The sequence below is a fragment of the Coloeus monedula genome (genome assembly GCF_965178545.1).
Source record: "Coloeus monedula genome assembly, chromosome: 22".
NCBI lineage: Eukaryota > Metazoa > Chordata > Aves > Passeriformes > Corvidae > Coloeus > Coloeus monedula.
Window position 1 is genome coordinate 7,635,608 of NC_138802.1, and position 22,900 is coordinate 7,658,507.

General features: G+C 59.9%; 3 protein-coding genes across 3 annotated transcripts in view; 2 read left to right on the top strand and 1 right to left on the bottom strand.

Moving 5' to 3' along the window:
• CLCNKA (chloride voltage-gated channel Ka) overlaps nucleotides 1–4,520 on the bottom strand; it is a gene marked incomplete at both ends in the record, with an annotated part of 4,978 nt that extends 458 nt beyond the window's left edge. The window contains 18 exons of the mRNA XM_082295593.1: nucleotides 9–95; nucleotides 205–288; nucleotides 368–459; nucleotides 1,014–1,147; nucleotides 1,230–1,443; nucleotides 1,526–1,636; nucleotides 1,883–1,952; nucleotides 2,040–2,201; nucleotides 2,285–2,369; nucleotides 2,812–2,913; nucleotides 2,993–3,077; nucleotides 3,183–3,308; nucleotides 3,379–3,457; nucleotides 3,550–3,627; nucleotides 3,718–3,857; nucleotides 3,953–4,081; nucleotides 4,195–4,323; nucleotides 4,403–4,520. Of these exons, the coding sequence (XP_082151719.1) occupies nucleotides 9–95; nucleotides 205–288; nucleotides 368–459; nucleotides 1,014–1,147; nucleotides 1,230–1,443; nucleotides 1,526–1,636; nucleotides 1,883–1,952; nucleotides 2,040–2,201; nucleotides 2,285–2,369; nucleotides 2,812–2,913; nucleotides 2,993–3,077; nucleotides 3,183–3,308; nucleotides 3,379–3,457; nucleotides 3,550–3,627; nucleotides 3,718–3,857; nucleotides 3,953–4,081; nucleotides 4,195–4,323; nucleotides 4,403–4,520 (2,025 nt within the window). The remainder of the gene's footprint in view (nucleotides 1–8; nucleotides 96–204; nucleotides 289–367; nucleotides 460–1,013; nucleotides 1,148–1,229; nucleotides 1,444–1,525; nucleotides 1,637–1,882; nucleotides 1,953–2,039; nucleotides 2,202–2,284; nucleotides 2,370–2,811; nucleotides 2,914–2,992; nucleotides 3,078–3,182; nucleotides 3,309–3,378; nucleotides 3,458–3,549; nucleotides 3,628–3,717; nucleotides 3,858–3,952; nucleotides 4,082–4,194; nucleotides 4,324–4,402) is intronic.
• Nucleotides 4,521–4,946: 426 nt separating this feature from the next.
• On the top strand, nucleotides 4,947–6,086 carry HSPB7 (heat shock protein family B (small) member 7). The gene is made up of 3 exons (XM_082295674.1): nucleotides 4,947–5,139; nucleotides 5,226–5,359; nucleotides 5,586–6,086. The coding sequence occupies exons 1-3, from the start codon at nucleotides 5,085–5,087 to the stop codon at nucleotides 5,769–5,771; spliced, it is 375 nt and encodes a 124-aa protein (XP_082151800.1). The 5' UTR covers nucleotides 4,947–5,084; the 3' UTR covers nucleotides 5,772–6,086.
• Nucleotides 6,087–7,977: 1,891 nt separating this feature from the next.
• Nucleotides 7,978–17,970, top strand: ZBTB17 (zinc finger and BTB domain containing 17). Its single transcript, XM_082295619.1, has 17 exons — nucleotides 7,978–8,087; nucleotides 9,353–9,451; nucleotides 9,913–10,024; nucleotides 11,714–11,920; nucleotides 12,082–12,270; nucleotides 12,531–12,692; nucleotides 12,771–12,887; nucleotides 13,264–13,502; nucleotides 13,604–13,746; nucleotides 14,223–14,523; nucleotides 14,857–14,944; nucleotides 15,416–15,532; nucleotides 15,614–15,734; nucleotides 15,878–16,008; nucleotides 16,087–16,302; nucleotides 17,068–17,157; nucleotides 17,590–17,970. Exons 2-17 carry the CDS (start codon nucleotides 9,434–9,436, stop codon nucleotides 17,862–17,864), a joined length of 2,526 nt encoding a protein of 841 aa, XP_082151745.1. The 5' UTR covers nucleotides 7,978–8,087; nucleotides 9,353–9,433; the 3' UTR covers nucleotides 17,865–17,970.
• Nucleotides 17,971–22,900: the final 4,930 nt, after the last annotated feature.

The window sequence follows — 22,900 nt, forward strand, 5'->3', positions numbered from 1 at the left end:
CCCCTCACCTCCGCCCTGCTCACGGCTCCCACCAGCTCCCCAGAGCGGGTGACAAAGACTCGCTGCAGCTTCAGCAGCTGGAAGAGGTGATAGGCCTGGGAAAGGGACAACAGGGACATGGGGACAAAGCCACCCTCGCCGTGTCCCCTCAGTGTGACACAGAACTGGGGGGGGGTCCCTGGACACGTCTCCCCCTCCCCAAACCTGGTGCAGGGAGGTCCACGGGGAGAACTGGAGCATGATGGGCTCGATGGCACAGTCATCCCCGAGCGTCCCCACGGTGGCCAGCTTGGGGAAGGTAACATGTTAATTTTGGGGTGGAAATGCAACTTTTTGGGTGCGGTGGGATGCCCCCCACCTCGTTTACCTTCTCCCCTTGGGGGGCCTGAGGGTGCTCGTGGCTCTGGAGGAAGGTGACCAGCTGGGACCTGCTGACGGTGCCCACCAGCGTGGGGGACCCTGGAGAGTGGGGACAGCATGGGGACAGCATGGGAATACCAGGGGGACACCAAGGGGACAGTATGGGAATAACAGGGGGAGGGACTGGGGACAGCAAGGGGACATCCCATAGGGACAGGCAGGGTGACGGTAAGAGGACAGGACGGGAATATCAAGGGGACGCCCCATAGGTGCACCATGGAGACAGAATGGGAATGTTGAGGGAACAGCATGGGGACACCAAAGGGGATGGGGACAGCATAGATACAGTACAGGGACACCATGGCGACAATATTGGGAATACGGAGGTGGCACCATGGCAATATCGAGGGGACAACACGTGGACAGCAACGGGAACAGGACATCCTGGGAATATCGAAGGACACCAAAAGAGCAGAATGAGGACACTGCAGGAACACCCCATAGGGACAGCGTGGGCATGGTATGGACACAGCATGGGAATATCAAGTGGGCACTGTGGGGACACACTGGGGACACAGAAGGGCCACCACAGGGTCAGGGACTTGCTGGCCATCCCCCATGGTGACAGTGACCCCCCAGACCCCACATCCCACCTGTGCTCTCCACCACGGGGTACTCTGTGTCAGCAGAGGCGTCCAAGGCCACCAGCACCTCCTGGAAACCATCCCCCTTGGCCAAGGCCACCACCTGGCGCTCCATGAACTCCTCCACCGCCACTCGGTAGGAGCTGGTGAGCACAAAACCCCCCAAATTTCCATCGTTTCCTGGAGAATCCCCCCCAGACATGGGGTTTTGGGGCAGGGGCTTACGCAATGTGCCGGCTGCGGATGGGGGGCAGGTAGGGCAGCTTCTTGACAATGATGCCGGCGTCGTAAAAGGACGGTTGGTTCTTCTGGCTGATGGCATTGGCCACCAGCACGGCCAGCACAGTGGGCAGGACGTGGCCCAGGTGCCCGGTGGCCTCGCACACCAGCAGGGCCGTGGACACCGCGTGGGTCACCGAGCCCGCGAAGGCGGCTGCGCCTGGCAGGAGGAGTGGGGGTCAGGGGATGGGGGTGGGTGTCCCCCTGCCCGTGGGGTGTCCCCCCCCCAGTCCCAGACTCACCGGCCAGGGCATAGCCAGCAGGAATGATGGGCCGTGGGGGTTCTTCTGAATGGAGCCCCCGTGGGAAGAGCAGGGCCACCACCTCCCCCATCAAGCGCCCGATGGCCGCTCCTAAAATTCGGGGAGGAGGGAAGGTGGGAAGATCCCAGCAGCCCCCCCCCAAAAATGGTGGAGGTAGAGGTGAGCACCCTCCTGCAGCCCTCCCAGAGCTGGATGGATCCCCTGTACTCCACACCCCCTTGTACCCCCACTCCAAGGGCTGAATGCACCCCCTGCACTCCTCCCCAGGCCTGGCTGTCTCCATCATGTCCCCCTCAGCCTGACTGTCCCCCCGTGTACCCCCAGACCCCAACTCACCATAGATGAAGATGGGCATGAAGTACCCGGCTGGCAGGGGCAGGGTGGTGGCCAGGATCAGCATCCAGAACTGGGGGGGCCAGCAGACACAGAGGGGTCACCCCATGGGGACATTGTGTTGGGGAGCCCAGCCAGAGATTTGGGGGGCCATGGTTACCTTCATGAGCAGGAAGAAGGTCAAGGTGCCATAGATGGTGGCAGAGGGATGGTCCCACTCCTGCCAGAGCCCCCCAGGCTTGGCCATGCCCGAGGCGTTGGGGGCCAGTGCGCCCCATGTGCGGTTGTCGAAGAGGGAGGTGAGATATTCCTTCATGGTGAGCTGGATGGATGGACAAATGGACACCCTGAGCCCCTAGTGGGAGGTTTTGGGGTCCCCAGGGAGCCCCCCGTGTCCCCACTCACCCTGGAGGCCATGAACTGCCCCAGGCCGGGCGGGAAGGTGATGGAGGCGAGGAGCAGCACCACCAGCACTGTGTACACGGGTTTGCTGCAGGGGGAACACGGGGGGCTGGGGGCGTGGGGACAGATGGATGGACGGACGGGGGGGACCCAGGGACACCCGGGGCAGATCGGGTTAGTGGTCACGGTGCGCAGGGTGGACACGTGGACACCCAGGGTGGATGGGGTGGGGTGGGCAGCATGCAGGGAGGGGATATAGGGACACTCGGGATGCATGGGGTCGATGTGGAGGGTGTATGGGGTGGATGCAGGGGTGGCCAGAGTGCACAGGGTGGACATACGGACACTCAGAGGGGATGGGCAGGATGCACGGGGTGGACACATGGACAGCCAGGGTGCGGGGGGGGACATAGGGACACCCAGGGTGTATGGGAAGGACACAGGGACACACAGAGCCTGCAGGGCACGGACACACGGACACAGAGGGTGCAGGGTGCAGACAGACGGATGGATGGATGCCCAGTACAGACTCAGTGGCCAAGAGCTTGGCCGTCAGCCAGTTCTTCTTGACGGCCACCATCATCCAGCGCTGGCAGAAGAGATAAGCACAGGCCACGATCCCGCAGATGGTCCTGTGAGGAGAGGGCAGGTACGGCACAGGCCAGGCACAGGCAGGGCACAGACAACACCCCAAAACCAGACCCTCCATACCCCAAAATCACAAAGAAAAAGGTCTCCAGGAGGTCGAAGGGAAAATCAATCTGGAGGTCACTCTTAAAAACAGCGGCAATGGTTTCTGGGAGGGGGGAGAGGAATGAGGGTGTGGGGGTGAGCACCCCAAAAATGCCACAGGGGGAGGGTAAAGGGGAAGGGGGGGTACATCCTGCCCACACTGCCTTGCCTTGCTCGCTGTTGAACACGGCCAGGAGCCGAAACATGAAGGCGCCGCAGGTGGCGGCGAAAAAGCCACGCCAGTAATCCCGCACGGCAAAGTGGGGGGACATCACTTCGATGCTGAAAAGCACCCCTGGAAAAACGGGGAAAGGGGTCAGGGCGAGGTTTAGGGGTGCCCAGGGTGGGAGTGGGGGGGTCCTCACCGCTGATGGGCGCCCCGAAGACTGTGGCCACCCCGACGGCTTGTGCTGCCACCAGCATCTCATGCTGCTTGAACTTGTTCTGTAGGGTGAGGGGGTTTAGGCCCAACCCCAACTTTGTGGGGTGGTAAAATAAAATCCCTCCATTCATTTTTTGGGCAGTGGCACCCCCACCTCATACTCCCTCGTGACCGTGGTCCTCATCTTCCCCAGATATGCTGCAGCCATGGCGGAGAGGTGGACATAGGGACCCTGGGGCGGACACAGTGTTGAGCGTCCCCCCCCACCTCGGCACCAACTGAAACCGCCGGGGATTCTGGGGTTCAGAAGGGGATCCCTCACCACTTTCCCAAGGAAAAGGGTGCTGCCGCACACCAGGGTGCAGGTCAGCCCCACCACCTTGGCTCCGAAGTTCTGGATGGCCAGGTAGTCCTCCAGCACCACGCCCATCAGGATGGTCTTCAGCTCTGGGATGCCGGAGCCTGGGGGAGGGGGGGGAGGATCCAAATTTTAGACGTCCCCCATTACCGAGGGGGCATTTTAGGGAGCCAGGGAGGTCGGGGTGCAGCTGGCTCACCTCCGGAGTGCGGGGTGATGCTCTGGGAGAAGCCGGTGGAGAAGGCGGCCAGTGCCGTGGGGTACAGGGTCCACGAGAGGTACTTGAGCACCCCGATGTCCCCAATCTCTCGGTACAGCCACGTGTGGGCTGGAGGAGAGGTGTCGGGAGGGGAGATGCACCCCCCAAAAGACACCCCCCCCCCCCATATTCTCGGTGAACCCCAAACGCCGGTGAAGCCCCCCAGGGCACCCCTCGTTTACCCGCGTAGAGCCTGGCGACGATGATGTCCATGGTGAAGCTGATGGTGGCCATGAGGACCCCCAGAATGAAGAGGAAGTACCAATCCTCCCCGACGCGGAAAAGCTGCCGCTTCACCCACTCCAAGCACCCTGCGACGGGGGGAACAGGGTGCTGACCCCCCCAAAAACCCTCACCCCCAGAATCCCCCTTTTTGGGTGGGGGTCTCACCTCGGAGCCTTCTCCGGGCGGTGGGGCAGGGTCTCCAGCTGTGCTCCGACACCAGCACCCTCTCCTCCTCCTTCTCTTCCTTCTCCCCCCGCGCCCCCCCGGGGAGGGGTCGCTCCATCCCGGGGACTTTTCTGGGGACTGCACCCGCTTTTTTTTTAGCACCCCCTCACCCGTCCTCCCGCCTCGGCCTCCGCTGCCAGAGTGAGTTTGCAAAGGAGCTCATTAAAAACGACCTTGACGAATCCGACGGACCCGCTCGGGCCGGAGCGAGCCGGGTTTCCCCCCCCCCTCCGCCACCCGCGAGCTCCCAATCCCAACGCACATCCCGCGGCGGGGAGGATTTAATAAGTATTTTAATTAATTATCATGATTATTCCTTAATAATAGGCATCGCATTCCATGGCGTTGAGTTGGGGGGGGACGGAGAGGGGAAAAATTTCCACCGTCTCCGGCGCAAGACCTAAATTTAGCCGGTTTTACGAGAGGTCTGGCAGGCGGCCGGGAGCCTTAACGAGGCTTTAAAAAGCTCGTCAAGTCGAAATATCCCGAAATAACCGATCCGGCGTCGCCTTCGCCGGGAGGAGAACGAGGAAGGAGGTTCCGCTCTTTCCCCCGGCGGGAGCTGGGGGTCGCAGGTGGGGGCAAGCAGCGGGTGAAGGTGAAATCCTCGCCCGCCGGCACCATGGAGCTTTTCGGGAGCTTTGTCCGGCCCCACGGGGAGACCTTGGGGTTCCCAGGTGAGTTTGGGGGGGCACTCAGGAGGCATCTGGGGGGGGATCCGCAGCAAGCCGTGGCTGTGACCCCCCCAAACCCTGTCCGGCAGCTCGCCCCGGTAACACGGGCGTGGTGAAGACCCTGGGCAACACCTATCAGTTCACGGTGGACGTCAGCGACTTCGCGCCCGAGGACATCATCGTCACCACCTCCAACAACCAGATCGAGGTGCACGCCGAGAAGGTGGGTGCTCCCTCCCTTCCCTGCTCGCCCCCAAAGCGGGGGACCCCAAAATCCTCAGCGGGGGATGCGGGGACCATCCAGCTCCCACCCAATTGCCGTACAGCTGCGGCCACAACCCCATCGGGGTTTAATTCACCATTAGTTAATGGTGACCGTAGGGAATGATGAGTCCCCATTCCGCTTGCACCCCAAAATCGCCCCTTTTCACCCATTTTTTTCTCCCCAGAGGGCCACGGACGGCACCGTCATGAACACCTTCACCCACAAGTGCCAGCTGCCTGAAGACGTGGACCCCACGTCCGTGTCGTCCTCGCTGGGGGACAACGGGATGTTGACCATCCGGGCTCAGCGCCGGCCGGCCAAGCACTCCGAGCATGTCCAGCAAACCTTCCGGACTGAGATCAAGATCTGAGGGGTCGGGAGGCTCCTTTCCTCCCCTCTCCCCTCCCTCGCTAATTATTTGGGTGATTTGGGAAGGAGGTGGGACGTGGGGTAGGGAATGGGAACGCTCCCTTCCACCGTGGGGTCAGACCTGTGCCGAATGCGTCCCGGCACCCACCGGAGAAACTCCGGAGGGGAGTCCCAGCTCCAGCAATTTTTAGCTGGCGCGTGTTGAGGGGGAAGATCCAGCGTGCCAAGAGTCCTGCCGGGAGCCAGGTTCCCTTCCCAGCCCTCCGCCAGAGCTTGTCTTTGTATATAGAGCTTGGGATAAATTATTGAGAACGTCTGACTGCCGCCTTCTCCGTTTTTTGATGTTTCCTTGATGCTTTACACTCAAAAAGGGGTGTGGGATCAGACCCGAGGGGTATCTCCGTAAGCGATATTCTGCCATCCCGACAAAAACCCGGACCAGGAGCTGCTCGGGCGCCCGCTGCCCTGTTTATTTCCAGCCCGGGGTGACTCATTTCTTCCCCGAAGCTCTATTTCTGAGCCATTCCCTCAGCTGTTCGGCTGCCGACCCACCTGGAAGGGCACCAAACCCTCTTCTCCTCCCCTCGCCCACCCTCACCCACCGCCCTCGGGATGCCCCAAGGCCGGCACGAGCCGGGATGGCGGCCCCAAACCCAAGGGCTTCTTTTGGGGGGGGGGGCCCCCAAAACCTCCCGCAAAGAAGGGCCTGACTCCGTCTCTCCCTGTGTGTACCAACAACACCGAGGCGCCTGCTCGGGGCCAGCGCCTGTTTATGGCTACACACGGCGCCCGGCTCGTGTTGCTGCTCCCGCTCCAGGGCAGCCCGATCCCGTCCATCCCCGAACCACTCGTGATTGGCATTAACACACCTGGCAGCGTCCCAGGCACGGCCGCCGGCTGCTTTGGCTGTCACTCAGGGGACTCCCGGTGGCAGGGAGAAAAAAAAAGAGGTTAAAAGTGATGAATAAAGTTGTTGGTGACAGTAAAGGCTCGGGGAGCTCCGGGGAGGGGAGCGGCGGTGCGCGGCCGTCGAGCCCCGGCGATGGGACGCGGCCGCTCCGTCCCAAAATGCCACCCCGGCAGCCACCGCCGGTCACTGGTTGCCATCTAGTGGCCCTCGCCCAGGGCGGTGCAGAGACAGGAGGAAGAAAATGGGGAAAAACGCCCTATTTCTGCCCAAATCGCTTTTGGACAGGGGAGATGTGGAGTGGGTGAAAGGCCGGCTCAGCCCAGCCCCAAACGCACCCCACAGCAGCTCGTTTGTGGAAGGAAAGATGGGGAAAAAGCAGGTTTTTTGGGCATGTTTAAAGCCTTTATCAATGATCTGGACGAGGGGATCAAGGGCACCGTTGTAGCCCGATACAAAACTTTTTCACTTATTTATACATTCTCAGCAAACAAATTAATGTTCATGGGTTTTAAGTCACGTAATTCTCTTTATTATTTAGCATTCTGTCTTCTATCGGTCATTGATTTCTGTAGTAATTTTATTATCTTCTTCTCAGATGGGGAATCTCCAGCTTTCCAGGCCTTAATGTCCTCTCTATTTTCTGGTTACTCCAACGTCCTTGAAGGGCCGTACATTTAAGATCCCAGATATCCAATTTTCAAATGCCTTTGGCTTTATTGAAGCTTGTCAGGGTTAGTTTTAACAAACTTACAGTTTTGGTGATTTAATGATCTGAGCAACGAGAGTCTGTGGAGAAACTTAACTAGTGCTGGCCAAAAGTGAGTGCTGCTTACAATTAATTAAAACAACTGATTAAAAATTACTTAGGAAAAAGTATATTATTTCCAATAACCGGGAACCTTCTCCCTGACAGAAGGGTGGAGCCAAGGGAACAAGTGACAGGAAAAGAGGAACGGCATCACGTTGCGGCAGGGAGATTTATGTTAGATATAGGGAAAATTCCTTCATGAAGTGGGCGGTCAGGCACTGGGACAGTGGTGGAATCACCACCTCGGGGGTGCTGAAATAGGGGTGATATGGCGACGGGGGACGTGGTTAGCGATGAACACGGCGGTGGCGACCGCACCGGGACCTTCGACCCTCACCGCTCCGCTCTGTCCCTCACGGCCCCTCAGGGCCCCTCAGCACCGCGCCCCCCCCCCACTGTCATGGCGGCGCCTCTGAGGCGGGAAGGGGCGGGAAGGTGACCGGCCCCTGCCGCGCATGCGCAGTGACGCTGCCGCCGCTGGGCGGGCCAGGGCGACGCCGCTTCCGCCCGGCGCCAAGATGGCGGCGCCCTTTGTCTGGTCGGTGTCACGGTGAGGGCCGCGGGCTGCGGGTGAGGCCCCGCCGGGCCCGGCATGGCAGGTACGGCATGGGGGGCCCGGGAGAGCGCTGGAGGGGCTGGGGAGAGGGCTGAGTGGAACACGGGCGCTGGGAGGGGAGGGGTCTGCGGCCCGGCTCGCTGGCTGTGGGGTAACGGAGCCAATTTGGGGGTCACCCCGGTGCGCGGCCCCCGGTTCTTTGAGGGCAGGCTGCGAGGGGGGGGGCGGTCCTGCTGGCGGCCCTGGGAAATGGGGGCTGCCGGCTGCTGTGAGGGGAACGGGGGTTGTCGCGACGGCGGGGGGGGGGCTGCTAGCTATCGTCAGGGTTTGTTGGCTGCTGTGAGGGGAGCGGGGGTCTCCTGGTTGTCGTGAGGGGAATGGGGGGTTGGTGGGGGAGTGGGGGGCTGTCGTGAGGGGAATGGAGGGGCTTCTGGATGTCATGAGGGGAGCAGAGGGCTCGTGGTTGTCGTGAGAGAAACGAGAGGCTCCTGCCTGTCCTGAGGCCGGGGTGGGGGCTTTTGGCTACACCCCCTCCCCAGGTGTCCGCTGTGTGACCCCCCCAGCCGTGAGGTGACTCGGGCGAGGCCGTGCACGAAGCCCGGTGTCCTCCGGGCGTGGGGCATCACCGTCCCCTCAGGCCGCCGAAAGATCCTCCCGAGGGCGGGGATGGGGGTCAGAGCCCTGAGCCAGCGCCAGACACATCCCCGCACCTCAGGGACGGGGAAAGCCGCAAGGAAAACACGGATTTTTCCCTTGTTCTGGCGTTTCTGGCGAGGTGACAGTCGCTCCTGGCTGTCCGTGCCCTCTGCGGGCGGGCGCGGGTGACACATTTCCCGGAGCAGCCGCGTTTCCTTAGTTTCGTTTCTGCATCAGAGGCTTCTCCCGGGATTCCAGCCCTCAGCCAGCATTCCAAAGGTTGTTTTTCCCCGAGGAGACAAGGGTTTGTCATCCCTGGGCGCTGCAGACACAGAAGGGATTTCGGGGCAGATCTCAGGCTCAGGTGATGTCTCGGTGTCCAGAGCAGCACCAGCACATCCCTAAGCCTGAAATCAAAATAACCAAGGGGTCTTCAGGATGTCCGTTCCCTGTGGGGCGTCCAGAATGTCCCTCTCCTTGTGTCTTTCTCATTTTATTTCCTTTTAATCCCATTTTATCCTCTTTGTGAATATTTCCCCTCTCGTAGCTCACCTTCCGCTTCCGACCACAAGCGCCGCAGCCCTTCCCTATTCCATGGTAGCTATTATTATGTGGAGCTGCTCCACTCAGATCAGCTCTAAACTTTATTTTTTTTCATGGAAAACGTTGCAGGATCCATCCCTGGAAATGAGGACAGACCCCTCCGGGCAGAGGCAGCGAGGGTTGGGGCCGCGTTGTTCCCCGAGCTGACGCATGAGGAGGGAGATGACGGTGGGTAGGAAACAACCCCCCTCTCCCCTTTCATCTTCCCAGCATGGATGGCTGGGTGGTGACAGCCTTGAAAAGCGATGTTTAAATCACTGGGGTTTTTTCCAATTTAGCGAGGTTTGGGGGTTTTTAATAGGTAGATGTTCATGTGGCAGGGAAAGGGAGAGGTGATGTCGCTAATTAGCGAGAGCGCTTAACAGAGCTCGCGTGGGAAGTTCCCTGGGACTGCAGCTGCTGTATTTATCTGTGTGGTGGGCGTGGGTGGGCTCATAATGAACTTTTCCATGCTTAATTGGATAATGAGAGACTCAACAGCCGCGTCGGAGAGAGGTCGGGAGAGGAATCGTCTCTCCCGAGGGGAAATCAGGGGGTGCCCGGTCCTGCATTGGCAATTTTGTACCTTGGTGCCTTCAGCACCCAAAACTGGAGGTTTAAAATGGAGTTTTTCATCCCATTTTTCCCAGGATGGCAGCGTAGAGACTGACCTGAACACCTGGAAAGGGGAAGCCTCTGGAGGGGAGACACAACCCTCTGGCCCTCAATCCTCTGGATATCTCCGCTCCTCGCAGCACAGGGGTGAGCTCAGGCACCAGTCCTGGGGGCTGGGTCCGGGTGTTTGGGATTTTTAAACCTTGGAGTCAGGGATTTTAGTGGATAAAGGTGACATTGGCTGCTGGGTGTGGGTGTAGAGAGCTCCTCCAAGCCTGTCCCTGCTGTGCTTCCGAGGGAGCCGGAACACGATGTTACGGAGGAGACTACAGAAAATAGGAAGTTTTTGGGGAGGAGTTGAGTTTCCTGGATTTTTACTCCCTTCTCAAACCTGGGGAGCAAAGCTGAGACAAGTCCAATCCTGGAACGTTAAAAATCATCGTTCAGATGCAAAGTGCCTCCCACAAATTGCCAAAAATACTCTTTTAGTGCATCAAACTGTCATGATTCCTCAGGTCCTGCTGCGCAGAGCTCTCTGAGCATGGAACACAGCCTTGTTTATCCTGCTGGGAAAATGCTCCCCCTTTTTTCCAGAGCTTTGCAAACCACACCGGGCCGTGCTATCCAGTATTTTTCCTGGCTGTCGGGGATGTATTTTGGGACTGGGGGAGTTTGGAGGGCTGGGGGAAAGCCAGGGCAGGGAGTTCATTGCAACGACAAAATGGAGTAGAACTTCCTCTCTCTGTGCATGATCTGATGTTGTCAGAGAGGTTGTGGCCTCTCATCCACACTGGGAATGACTTTGGAAGCTGAATGAATCCTTGGGAGGAAGATCTTTCCCCGAGTGCTGCTGGCACCCACAGCTGACAGGAGGAGGCTCCCTCTGACCACTGATGCAGAGGAAGGGACAGGAATTGGAAGTGCCTGGTGTTGTGGATCCAAACCTCTCACTTTTTCCTGACTGGAAAGTCCTGATTTAAGAGGTGGTGAAGTGGAAGAACAACTTCCATGGGCTGGAAACGTTCCGAGACACTGAGAATGGAATCCAGGAGTGTTTCCCCAGCTGTAACCTTCCTGCTTCAGCGTCCAGAGCTCTGGGGACTTCCTGCTTGAACAATAACTGGATAGTTCCTGCTTCCTTTCTCCTCCCTCCTTGCTGATCCCTTGAAACAATCCTTTCAGCACGGGAATCATTGTTGGGAGACAAAGCCAAGTGAAAACCCTTCATCCACCCTACAGATGGAGCTCAGGAGAAAATCCACAGTGTGGCACTTTGCTGTCAAGGACCTGCTGGAAAATTGGGGTTTTGCCATGTTTCCAGTGATTTGCAGCATTCCTTAGGCAAAGCTGTGCTCCGAGCATGGAGAACCCTCTCCAAACACAAAAAAAAATACAGAAATTCCTCAGTATCGTGACATGGGCAGCTGGAACGAGCAGGAACTGGAAGGTTTGGCTGAACATTTCCATGCTGTGGCCTTGGCAGGAGCTGTGACACAGAGGAGGGACTTGTGTCTGCAGAGGTGACAAGGCTCCTGCTCGCTGCTTGGACCAGCTGAGGAGCAATAGCCTGTGTTCTAAATGCTGTCAGAGTGGCTAAAAACCATCGTGGCTGTTCCATCAACTCCTTCCAGCCCTATGCTGGAGTCGTGGCTGTTCTAGGAGAGGGTTCAGGGTTGGATTTAGCCAGGAGAGGAGCTGAAATTCACCTTTTTGGGCCATTTTTTTAACCACAAGGACAGTCAGGTTGTGTTTTGTGATCTCTCTTCCTCCACGACCCCCTTCAGTGGTTTCACCACCCACCTCACCCCCCATCCCGGGTTCTTTCCCTCCCCACAGCCATGGATTTCCCGCAGCACAGCCAACAAGTGCTGGAGCAGCTGAACCAGCAGCGGCAGCTGGGGCTGCTCTGCGACTGCACCTTCGTGGTGGATGGCATCGACTTCAAGGCCCACAAGGCCGTGCTGGCCGCCTGCAGCGACTACTTCCGCATGCTCTTCGTGGACCAGAAGGACGTGGTGCACCTGGACATCAGCAACGCCGCAGGTAGGCCTGCAGGTTTTATCCAGGATCCCTCCCAGCTCCTTAAACAACACAATTCCTTGCCCGGGCTTCAAGGGAGGCTCTTCAGCTTGTTATTTTGAGCGTTTCAAAATGAAAGAGTGAGGGGCGAGGGCTCATTTGTGGTTGTGTCACCTCCCCTGCAGGCCTGGGCCAGGTTCTGGAGTTCATGTACACAGCTAAGCTGAGCTTGAGCCCCGACAACGTGGAGGACGTGCTGGCCGTGGCAGGTTTCCTGCAGATGCAGGAGATCGTCAGTGCTTGCAACGCACTCAAATCCCTCTCTGTGCCCCCAGAAAATCCCCCTGGGATGAGCCAGCAGCCCCCTGAGATTGGTACGTACCATCCTGGCTTTCCCTCACCCAGGGAAAGTCAGGATTTACCCACTTAGGCTTTATCCAGTCCAAGATTTATCCATTTATGCTCCTTGGCCACCTTCCAAACCCATTTCCTGGGTACATCTGGTGCGCCTGAATGGGGTTTGATCCCCTTGGGCACCACCAGCAGTTGAAAAATTGCTGCTTCCCTGAATTTTGTGGGATTTGGGAATCCTGGCAGCAGCAGCTGCTGGATGGCTTTGCCTCTTCCCTCGCAGGGGCCGACAAGGTGACGGCCGATGACAAGACATCGGTGGCAGAGGCTCCGGGGGAGCCTGACAAAGACAAAGCAGCTGTTCCCAATGCCGAGGGGAAGGAGGAGAAGCCGGAGGCCACGGCACAGCCCGAGGTGCCTGCGGAGCAGCCGGCTGGCCTGGAAGGTGAGCCACCAAGAGGTGACACCCTGGATCCTGCTGTCACCCCCAGCACACCGTGTCCTGACACTCCGGTGCTCACAGGGACAGACGCTGCCATCCAGGAGGATCCCAAGGCCGACATTCCCGGGCTCCCGCAGCCGTCGGAGAGCGCAGTGGGCAGCGGCAGCCCCGCGGCCTCAGACACCGCCGGGACAGGAGGTGTGTTGGCGAGCAGGGCTGGGACAAAGCTGGGCAGAGCTTGATCCTGCATTTTCTGTGGAATTAATTGTGTGAGTTTTGTGAGGCACAGATCCTCTGGGAGCAGTTTTCATGGAGCATAGAGAGGAGAATTGGGAAATTCTCCTCTGCCTGCACAGGCTTTTGGAATTTAGGGCTAATCACCTGCAAATTCAAAGTGATTCCAGGCAAAGGTGACGATGGATGAGCTCTCACCTCCCTTCCAACTCAAATGTTTCTGTGATTTCCCTGGGGACAGGGGACGCCTAATCCCAGTCTCCTTAGGAAATACAGGTGGATTTTGTGCCTCTGCTGCTGCTCACAAACCTGAGCATCCCCATTTTCTACCATCCTGCAGAGATGAAGCCGGAAAGGAAGGAGGAAGAGGGGGAGATGATAGTGGAGGAGGAAGATGAGGGTAAAATCCCTGAGGAGGAGCCAGCCCAGCTGGAAAACGGGGAGAATGCTGAGGATAATGAGTCGGGAAGCACAGATTCTGGGCAGGAGAACTCGGGGGAGCCGCGCCTGCTGCGCTCTGGCACCTACAGCGACCGCACCGAGTCCAAGGCCTACGGCTCCGTCACACACAAGTGCGAGGTGAGGCCATCTGGGCTCCTGGGCAGCATCTCCGGGTGCCACCGGGTGCCTCAAAGACACCGGGGGTGACAGTGCCCATCCCTCCATCCCTACATCCCTAGGACTGCGGGAAGGAGTTCACCCACACTGGGAACTTCAAGCGGCACATCCGTATCCACACCGGAGAGAAGCCCTTCTCCTGCAGGGAGTGCAACAAGGCCTTCTCTGACCCGGCCGCCTGCAAGGCCCACGAGAAGACGCACAGGTACATGGTGGAACCAGGGAGAGGTGCCTGAAAAACGCGGGGTCTGCTGGGAATGGTTGAATCCTTTGGGAATCCACCGGTGTGTTGGGATATCCGGGAGGAGATTTGTCTTTCTGCCCGTATCACAGAGTCACAATAATCCTGAGGTGGAAGGGACCCACAAGGATCAAGCCCAGCTCCTGGCCCTGCACAGACACCATCAGAATCCCGTCCTGGGTCTGAGAGCGTTGTCCAAATTGTTCCTGCCTTTTGTGTTGTTTCATGGACTCCCCATCCCTGGAAGGGTTCGGGGTTGGATGGGGGGCTTGGAGCAACCTGGTCTAAGTGGCAGGTGGGGTGTGGCGGAACAGGATGAGCTTGCAGGTCCCTCCCAACCCCAGCCATTCTGTGATTCCTGTGGGTCTGGCTGGGGGGTGATGTTCAGACTGGGGCAGGGAGACGCCAGTGCTTGGTGTGACATTCCCACCTCGTCCCAGCCCGCTGAAGCCGTACGGCTGCGAGGAGTGCGGGAAGAGCTACCGACTCATCAGCCTCCTGAACCTGCACAAGAAGCGGCACACGGGCGAGGCCCGGTACCGCTGCGAGGACTGCGGGAAGCTCTTCACCACCTCGGGCAACCTGAAGCGGCACCAGCTGGTGCACAGCGGCGAGAAGCCCTACCAGTGCGACTACTGCGGGCGCTCCTTCTCCGACCCCACCTCCAAGATGCGCCACCTGGAGACGCACGACACCGACAAGGAGCACAAGTGTCCCCACTGCGACAAGAAGTTCAACCAGGTGCGGCAGGGAGCGGGGAAAAGAGCGGGAGCTGGGCCAGAGCGGTCCTGGAAGGGAGGTTTGTCCATGGGGTGCAGTTCGGGGCTCCCAGAGCTGTCCTGGGGTGGTGGTGTATCCATGAGGTGTAGTTGGGGGTCCCAGAGCGGGCCTGAAAGGGTGGATTATCCGTGGGGTGCAGTTCGGGGGTCTTGGAGTTTGGAGAGGGTGGTTTATCCATGAGGAGGAGCTTGGGGGTCCCAGAGGCCACTCCAGAAGGGATCCATGGGGATTGGGGTTGCTCCGAAGGGAGATGGGGTGGTTTGGGGCTCTCTCCATCCCGTTCTCCATCCCCAGGTGGGGAATTTGAAGGCTCACCTGAAGATCCACATCGCAGATGGGCCCCTGAAGTGCCGGGAATGCGGGAAGCAGTTCACCACCTCAGGTAACATGGGCATGGGGGCTAAGTGATGGGGGTTGGATGGTTTGGCAGGGGCAGGGAGTGTTCTGGGGCTGGATCAGAGCCAGAGGAAGGATTTCATCCCGGGTTTACAGTGCCATGGTTGTGCTGCACGAATCCCTGGTTTTCCCCATGGAGCCACACCCTGGAAAGGAGCTCCTCAGGCAAATTTTGGAGATGGAGACATCTCCTCCCATCTTCTCCCAACCTGCTGCAGAGCCAGGGGGTTGGGATGATCCCAGTGGAGTCCCTTGATTCCCCTCAAACACTGGGTGCTTGTCCCCCCCTTCCACGTTATTGCCTGATCCCAGGCAAGGTCCACGTGACTTCCCTTGATCCCTGTGCAGTCCCTGCTCCCTGAGTAGCAACAGGCTTTCCCAAGGGAGCTTCTGGGGCGCTGGGAAGGAGGAAAAGGGGGAGGAGGCTCCGGTGTCCTTCAGCCTACCCTGCTCCCAGGTAACCTGAAGCGGCACCTGCGGATCCACAGCGGGGAGAAGCCGTACGTGTGCGTGCACTGCCAGCGCCAGTTCGCCGACCCGGGCGCGCTCCAGCGCCACGTCCGCATCCACACCGGTACGGATCCGCTCCCGCCTCCCCGAGGGGTTCTCCTTCCCCCCGTGCTCCCCACCCACCCTCGCCCTGTGTTTTCCCCAGGAGAGAAGCCGTGCCAGTGCTTGATCTGCGGGAAAGCCTTCACCCAGGCGAGCTCCCTCATCGCCCACGTGCGCCAGCACACCGGGGAGAAGCCCTACGTGTGCGAGCGCTGTGGGAAGAGGTGAGAATTCCCCTTGGGAATTTCAGGAGGGGCACTTCTGTGGCGTTGGAATACCAGGGGGCACCTCCACTCGCCCTCTGCAGCTGGGTGGAGGTGCCAGGGTGTTACCACAGACTGTGGTGACCGTGGTGTCATCCCCGAAGGTTCGTCCAGTCGAGCCAGCTGGCCAACCACATCCGCCACCACGACAACATCCGGCCCCACAAATGCACCGTCTGCAACAAAGCCTTCGTCAACGTGGGTGACCTGTCCAAGCACATCATCATCCACACCGGTGGGTACCTCCCAAAATCCTCCCCCGCCCCCGGGCATCGCCCCCTGACCCACCCCTCATTCCCTGTCCTCTTGCCAGGGGAGAAGCCGTTCCTGTGTGACAAATGCGGGCGCGGCTTCAACCGCGTGGACAACCTGCGCTCGCACGTGAAGACCGTGCACCAGGGCAAGGCCGGCATCAAGATCCTGGAGCCCGAGGAGGGTGACGAGGTCAACATCGTCACAGTGGCATCCGATGACATGGTGACACTGGCCACCGAGGCGCTGGCTGCCACCGCTGTCACACAGCTCACGGGTGAGCTGGGGGGCCCCCGGGTGTTTCCAAAGGGAGTTCATCCATGAGGAGCAGCTTGGGAGCCAGCCAGAAGGGAAATTTAGCGTCGGGGTGCAGCTGGCTGGTCCCAGAGTTGTTCCCAGAGGGAGATTCATTTATGGGGGTGCAGCTTAGGGGTCTCAGGAGTCATCCCAAAAGGGAAACACACCCATGGGAATGCAGCTTGGGGGTCTTAGCGGTGTCCTGAAAGGGAGGTTTATCCATGGGGTGCAGGAGGTCCCAGGAGCCACCCTAAAAGGGAAACTTACCCATGGGATGCAGCTTGGGCATCGCAGGACTGTCCTAAAAGGGGAGCAGCTTGTGGTTCCAAGAGACACCCCAAAAATGAGATTTTTCCATGGGGGGCAGCCTAGGGTCCCAGGAGCCCTTCCAGAGGGGAGATTTATCCCTGGGGAGTAGCTTGGGTGTCTTGGGGCTGCCCTGGAAGGGAGGTTTATCCATGAGGTGCAGTTTGAGGGGCCCAAGAGTCACCCCAAAAGGGAGATTGATTTATGGGGGGCAGTTTGGGGCTTTTCCATGGGGTGCAGGTCCTGGAGCCCTCCAAAGGCACTGCGGGTTCATCCAAGGGTGCAGCACCCGAGTCTGGGCAGCCTCACATCCCACTGGAGCTGCTCCCAGCCTCGGCTCTGGGCAGGATCCATGGTTTGGGGCGGAATTCCTGGCCAGGTGGCCCCCCCCAATGTCCCTGTCCTCCCCAAATGTCCCCGTGCCCCCTTGTCCCTGCAGTGGTGCCCGTGGCGGCCGCGGTGACGGCGGACGAGACCGAAGCACTTAAAGCCGAGATCACCAAAGCGGTGAAGCAGGTGCAGGAGGCAGGTGAGACCGGGAATACCGGGCTGGCTCCTCCCAGCCCACCCCCAGCACCTCCGGGAATACCGGGCTGGCTCCTCCCATCCCACCCCCCCAGCACCTCCGGGAATACCGGGCTGGCTCCTCCCATCCCACCCCCCCAGCACCTCCGGGAATACCGGGCTGGCTCCTCCCATCCCACCCCCCCAGCACCTCCGGGAATACCGGGAATACTGGGCTGGCTCCTCCCATCCCACCCCCCCAGCACCTCCGGGAATACCGGGAATACCGGGCTGGCTCCTCCCATCCCACCCCCAGCACCTCCGGGAATACCGAATACCGGGCTGGCTCCTCCCATCCCACCCCCAGCACCTCCGGGAATACCGGGAATACCGGCGCGGGCCCGCAGCTGCCCCCCAGCGCCTCCCCATTTTTGGGTGTGTGTTTCTCTCCCCGCAGACCCCAACACGCAGATCCTTTACGCCTGCGACTCCTGCGGGGAGAAGTTCCTGGACGCCAGCAGCCTGGCGCAGCACGTGCGCATCCACACGGCCCAGGCGCTCGTCATGTTCCAGGCCGAGCCGGACTTTTACCAGCCCTACGGGGCCGCGGGCTGGCCGGCAGAGCAGGTCATCCCCGCCGGGGAGCTCCTGTTCCGGCCCCGCGACGGCCCCGCCGAGCCGGCCCCGGCCGCCGCCCCGGCTCCCCCGGCCGAGGGGCCGCCCCCCGAGTGACCCCGCCCCGCCCCGGCCCAGCCTTTATTTAAGAGACAGCTCGGAAATGGTGTAAAAAGTGTATTTCTGGAAGGAAAGAGATGGAATAAATTGCAGTATTTTGTAAGGGTTGGTGCTCGGGGAGGGGGGGGACGCGCTGTGGATCCCCCAGGGGATGTTTTGGGGCGGTGGGGGGGATCGAAATCCTCCAGTCACTGATGAGAGGTGTGAGGTGACAAAGGGGGGATAAATGAGATGATAAAGGGGGAAAAAAATGTGCTTTAAGGTTTTCAACCGCACCCAGAGCAGCAGATGGGGATTTTTGGGCCCAGGAAGACCCTCACCCACTGCCCCCCCCACCGAGGGAGGGGTGGACAGAGGGGAGCTGCCCCTGTTTTGGGGTAAAAACAGAACAAAAGGTGCTGCTGGCTGGAGGTGGGGTGTGGGAGCCTGTCCTGCCCCACCCGGGGCACACCCACGAGGGCCCCCCAGGCCCTGCAGCTGGGAAGGGGGGCTGGGGGTCCCGTGGGCTGCGTGTCCATCCCTGTCTGTCCCTGTCCCTGTCTCCCACCGGCTGTGGGCGAATCCAGGAGGGCACTGCTGGCTCTGGCCTTGTCCCCCCCACTGCTGGAGCTGGGGGGCTGCAGGACCCCCAAAATGTGCCCCTGTCCGTGTGTCCAGCTGGACACTCACCCCCTGCTCTGTCCCCTCAGAGTCCCCCCAGCTCCCCCGGGGCAGGGAGGGAAGGAGGGCACACATGGACACAGCGACAGGGGCATGTCCAGCCAGGAGAGATGGACACACAGATGGCTGCAGGTCCAGCTGGACACATGGAAAGCTCCATGGATGGTTGGACAGTGGTAGAGACACATGGACAGGTGGCCATCGGGCCGGACACACAGTTTGATGTCCAGTTGGACACCTGGACATGCTCTGTCCACCCATGTGCCCACCTGTGCCACCATCCATGTGTCCAGCTGTCCTCATCGCTGTTCCCCAGCCTGGGGGGGTTGGAGGATCCAGGACAGGCTGTGCTGTCCAGCTGGACACATGGACAGGGCTGTGGGTGGTTGGACGTTCAGCTGGATGGACAGATGGATGGATGGATGGACAGATGGATGGACACAGGGATGGTTGGACATGCAGACACAGGCAGGGACATGTCCAGCTGGACATCTGGACAGCTCTATGGATGGACACATGGCTGGTTACATTCACAGCCAGAGGGACCATTGCACGGACAGCTGGACAGTTGCGCATCCGGATGGACAGTTGGACATTGTACGTCCAACTGGACACACAGAACTTGCACATGCAGCCAGCCAGACGGACACTGTACGTGCAGCTGGACAGATGGACACACTTTCCTTCACCCATGAGCATAAATACCCCAAAAATGCACTTTTTGTCCCCAAGGCCCCTCTCGAAAACCAGCGATTTCACACCCCTGCCCCGCTCCTCTCACACCCCCCTCACACCCCAGCCCTGTGTCCATCTGTCCATCTGTCCATGCCCGTGTCCATCTCCCACCCCGGGGCGCTGGGGGCTGGGGGGCAGCTGAGGCCTGAGAGTGGTTCCAGAGCCGAGGATGGACAGAGCTGGCCAGAGCTGGGGCTGGGAGGGGCCGGACCCTGTGCAAGGGGGGTGGGGGCGGGGCGGGGGTGTGAGGGGGGTGTGAGGGGGGTGGGGCGGGGGTGTGAAATCGCTGGTTTTCGAGAGGGGCCTTGGGGACAAAAAGTGCATTTTTGGGGCATTTATGGAGGAGGAAAGTGTCCAGGTGGATGGGTGTCTGTCCGGCTGCACGTACAAGTGTCCAAGTGTCCAGCTGCACGTACAGTGTCCAAGTGTCCAGCTGGACACTCCCCTGTTCTGTCCATCTGACACATCCGCCATGCCCATTCCCAGCTGAACCTGCTCCCGTCGGTCTGTCCAGCTCCTTGTCCATCCATCCCCACAGCCATCCGTGTGTCCAGCTGGACGTACAGCTGTCCGTGTGTCCATCAGTCCAGGCCCCTGTTTGTGTGTCCAGCTGGACCTGCAGCCACCTGTGTCCAGTTGGACGTCCAACTGTCCGTGTGTCCGGCCGGACGTGCAACTGTCCGTGTGTCTGTGCCCCATCCAACCACCCCCACGCGTGTCCGTGTGTCCATCCCAGCCCCGTTACCCAGCAGGCACTGGGGCCCAGGGCAGGGGCTGCACGTCCAGCTGGACACACGCACAGTTGTACAGACGGACACACGGACAGAAGCCTTCACAGCCAGACAGAGGGACCATTGCATCGACAATCGGACAGTCGCACGCCCAGCTGGACACTTGTACGTCCAGCTGGACAGTTGGACACTGTATGTCCAGCTGGACAGTTGGACATTGTACATCCATCTGGACACTTGGACATTCTATGTCCAGCTGGACACATGGACACTGTACATGCAGCCGGACAGACACCCATCCACCTGGACACTCCTTCCTCCACCCATGAGCATAAATGCCCCAAAAATGCACTTTTTTGTCACCAAGGCCCCTCTCGAAAACCAGCGATTTCACACCCCCGCCCCGCCCCCCTCACACCCCCCTCACACCCCCGCCCCGCCCCCAGCCCCGTGTCCACCTGTCCATCTGTCCATGCCCGTGTCCATCTCCCACCTCGGGGCGCTGGGGGCTGGGGGGCAGCTGAGGCCTGAGAGTGGTTCCAGAGCCGAGGATGGACAGAGCTGGCCAGAGCTGGGGCTGGGAGGGGCCGGACCCTGTGCAAGGGGGGTGGGGGCGGGGCGGGGGTGTGAGGGGGGTGTGAGGGGGGTGGGGCGGGGGTGTGAAATCGCTGGTTTTCGAGAGGGGCCTTGGGGACAAAAAGTGCATTTTTGGGGCATTTATGCTCATGAGTGGAGGAGGAAAGTGTCCAGCTGGACGTACAGTGTCCATGTGTCCAGCCGGACGTACAGTGTCCAAGTGTCTGGCTGGACATAGAATGTGCAAGTGTCCAGATGGACGTACAATGTCCAAGTGTCCGGCTGGACGTGCAGTGTCCAAGTGTCCAGCTGGACGTACAATGTCCAAATGTCCAGTTGGACGTACAAGTTTCCATGTGTCCGGCTGGACGTACAATGTCCATGAGTCCAGCTGCACATACAAGTGTCCAAGTGTCCAGCTGCACGTACAGTGTCCATGTGTCCAGCTGGATGTACAGTGTCCAAGTGTCCAGCTGGACACTCCCCTGTTCTGTCCATCTGACACATCCGCCATGCCCATTCCCAGCTGAACCTGCTCCCGTCGGTCTGTCCAGCTCCTTGTCCATCCATCCCCACAGCCATCCGTGTGTCCAGCTGGACGTACAGCTGTCCGTGTGTCCATCAGTCCAGGCCCCTGTTTGTGTGTCCAGCTGGACCTGCAGCCACCTGTGTCCAGTTGGACGTCCAACTGTCCGTGTGTCCGGCCGGACGTGCAACTGTCCGTGTGTCTGTGCCCCATCCAACCACCCCCACGCGTGTCCGTGTGTCCATCCCAGCCCCGTTACCCAGCAGGCACTGGGGCCCAGGGCAGGGGCTGCACGTCCAGCTGGACACACGCACAGTTGTACAGACGGACACACGGACAGAAGCCTTCACAGCCAGACAGAGGGACCATTGCATCGACAATCGGACAGTCGCACGCCCAGCTGGACACTTGTACGTCCAGCTGGACAGTTGGACACTGTATGTCCAGCTGGACAGTTGGACATTGTACATCCATCTGGACACTTGGACATTCTATGTCCAGCTGGACACTTGGACACTGTACATGCAGCTGGACAGTTGGACACTTGTACGTCCAGCTGGACAGACACCAATTCAGCTGGACACTTGGACACTGTACATCCAGCTGGACACTGTACGTGCAGCCGGACAGACACCCATCCAGCTGGACACTCCTTCCTCCACCCATGAGCATAAATGCCCCAAAAATGCACTTTTTGTCCCCAAGGCCCCTCTCGAAAACCAGCGATTTCACACCCCCGCCCCACCCCCCTCACACCCCCCTCACACCCCCGCCCCGCCCCCACCCCCCTTGCACAGGGTCCGGCCCCTCCCAGCCCCAGCTCTGGCCAGCTCTGTCCATCCTCGGCTCTGGAACCACCCTCAGGCCTCAGCTGCCCCCCAGCCCCCAGCGCCCCGGGGTGGGAGATGGACACGGGCATGGACAGATGGACAGATGGACACGGGTTTGGGGCGGGGCGGGGGTGTGAGGGGGGTGTGAGGGGGGCGGGGCGGGGGTGTGAAATCGCTGGTTTTCGAGAGGGGCCTTGGTGACAAAAAAGTGCATTTTTGGGGCATTTATGCTCATGGGTGGAGGAAGGAGTGTCCAGGTGGATGGGTGTCTGTCCGGCTGCACGTACAGTGTCCATGTGTCCAGCTGGACATAGAATGTCCAAGTGTCCAGATGGATGTACAATGTCCAACTGTCCAGCTGGACATACAGTGTCCAACTGTCCAGCTGGACGTACAAGTGTCCAGCTGGGCGTGCGACTGTCCGATTGTCGATGCAATGGTCCCTCTGTCTGGCTGTGAAGGCTTCTGTCCGTGTGTCCGTCTGTACAACTGTGCGTGTGTCCAGCTGGACGTGCAGCCCCTGCCCTGGGCCCCAGTGCCTGCTGGGTAACGGGGCTGGGATGGACACACGGACACGCGTGGGGGTGGTTGGATGGGGCACAGACACACGGACAGTTGCACGTCCGGCCGGACACACGGACAGTTGGACGTCCAACTGGACACAGGTGGCTGCAGGTCCAGCTGGACACACAAACAGGGGCCTGGACTGATGGACACACGGACAGCTGTACGTCCAGCTGGACACACGGATGGCTGTGGGGATGGATGGACAAGGAGCTGGACAGACCGACGGGAGCAGGTTCAGCTGGGAATGGGCATGGCGGATGTGTCAGATGGACAGAACAGGGGAGTGTCCAGCTGGACACTTGGACACTGTACGTCCAGCTGGACACATGGACACTGTACGTGCAGCTGGACACTTGGACACTTGTACGTGCAGCTGGACACATGGACACTTGTACGTCCAACTGGACA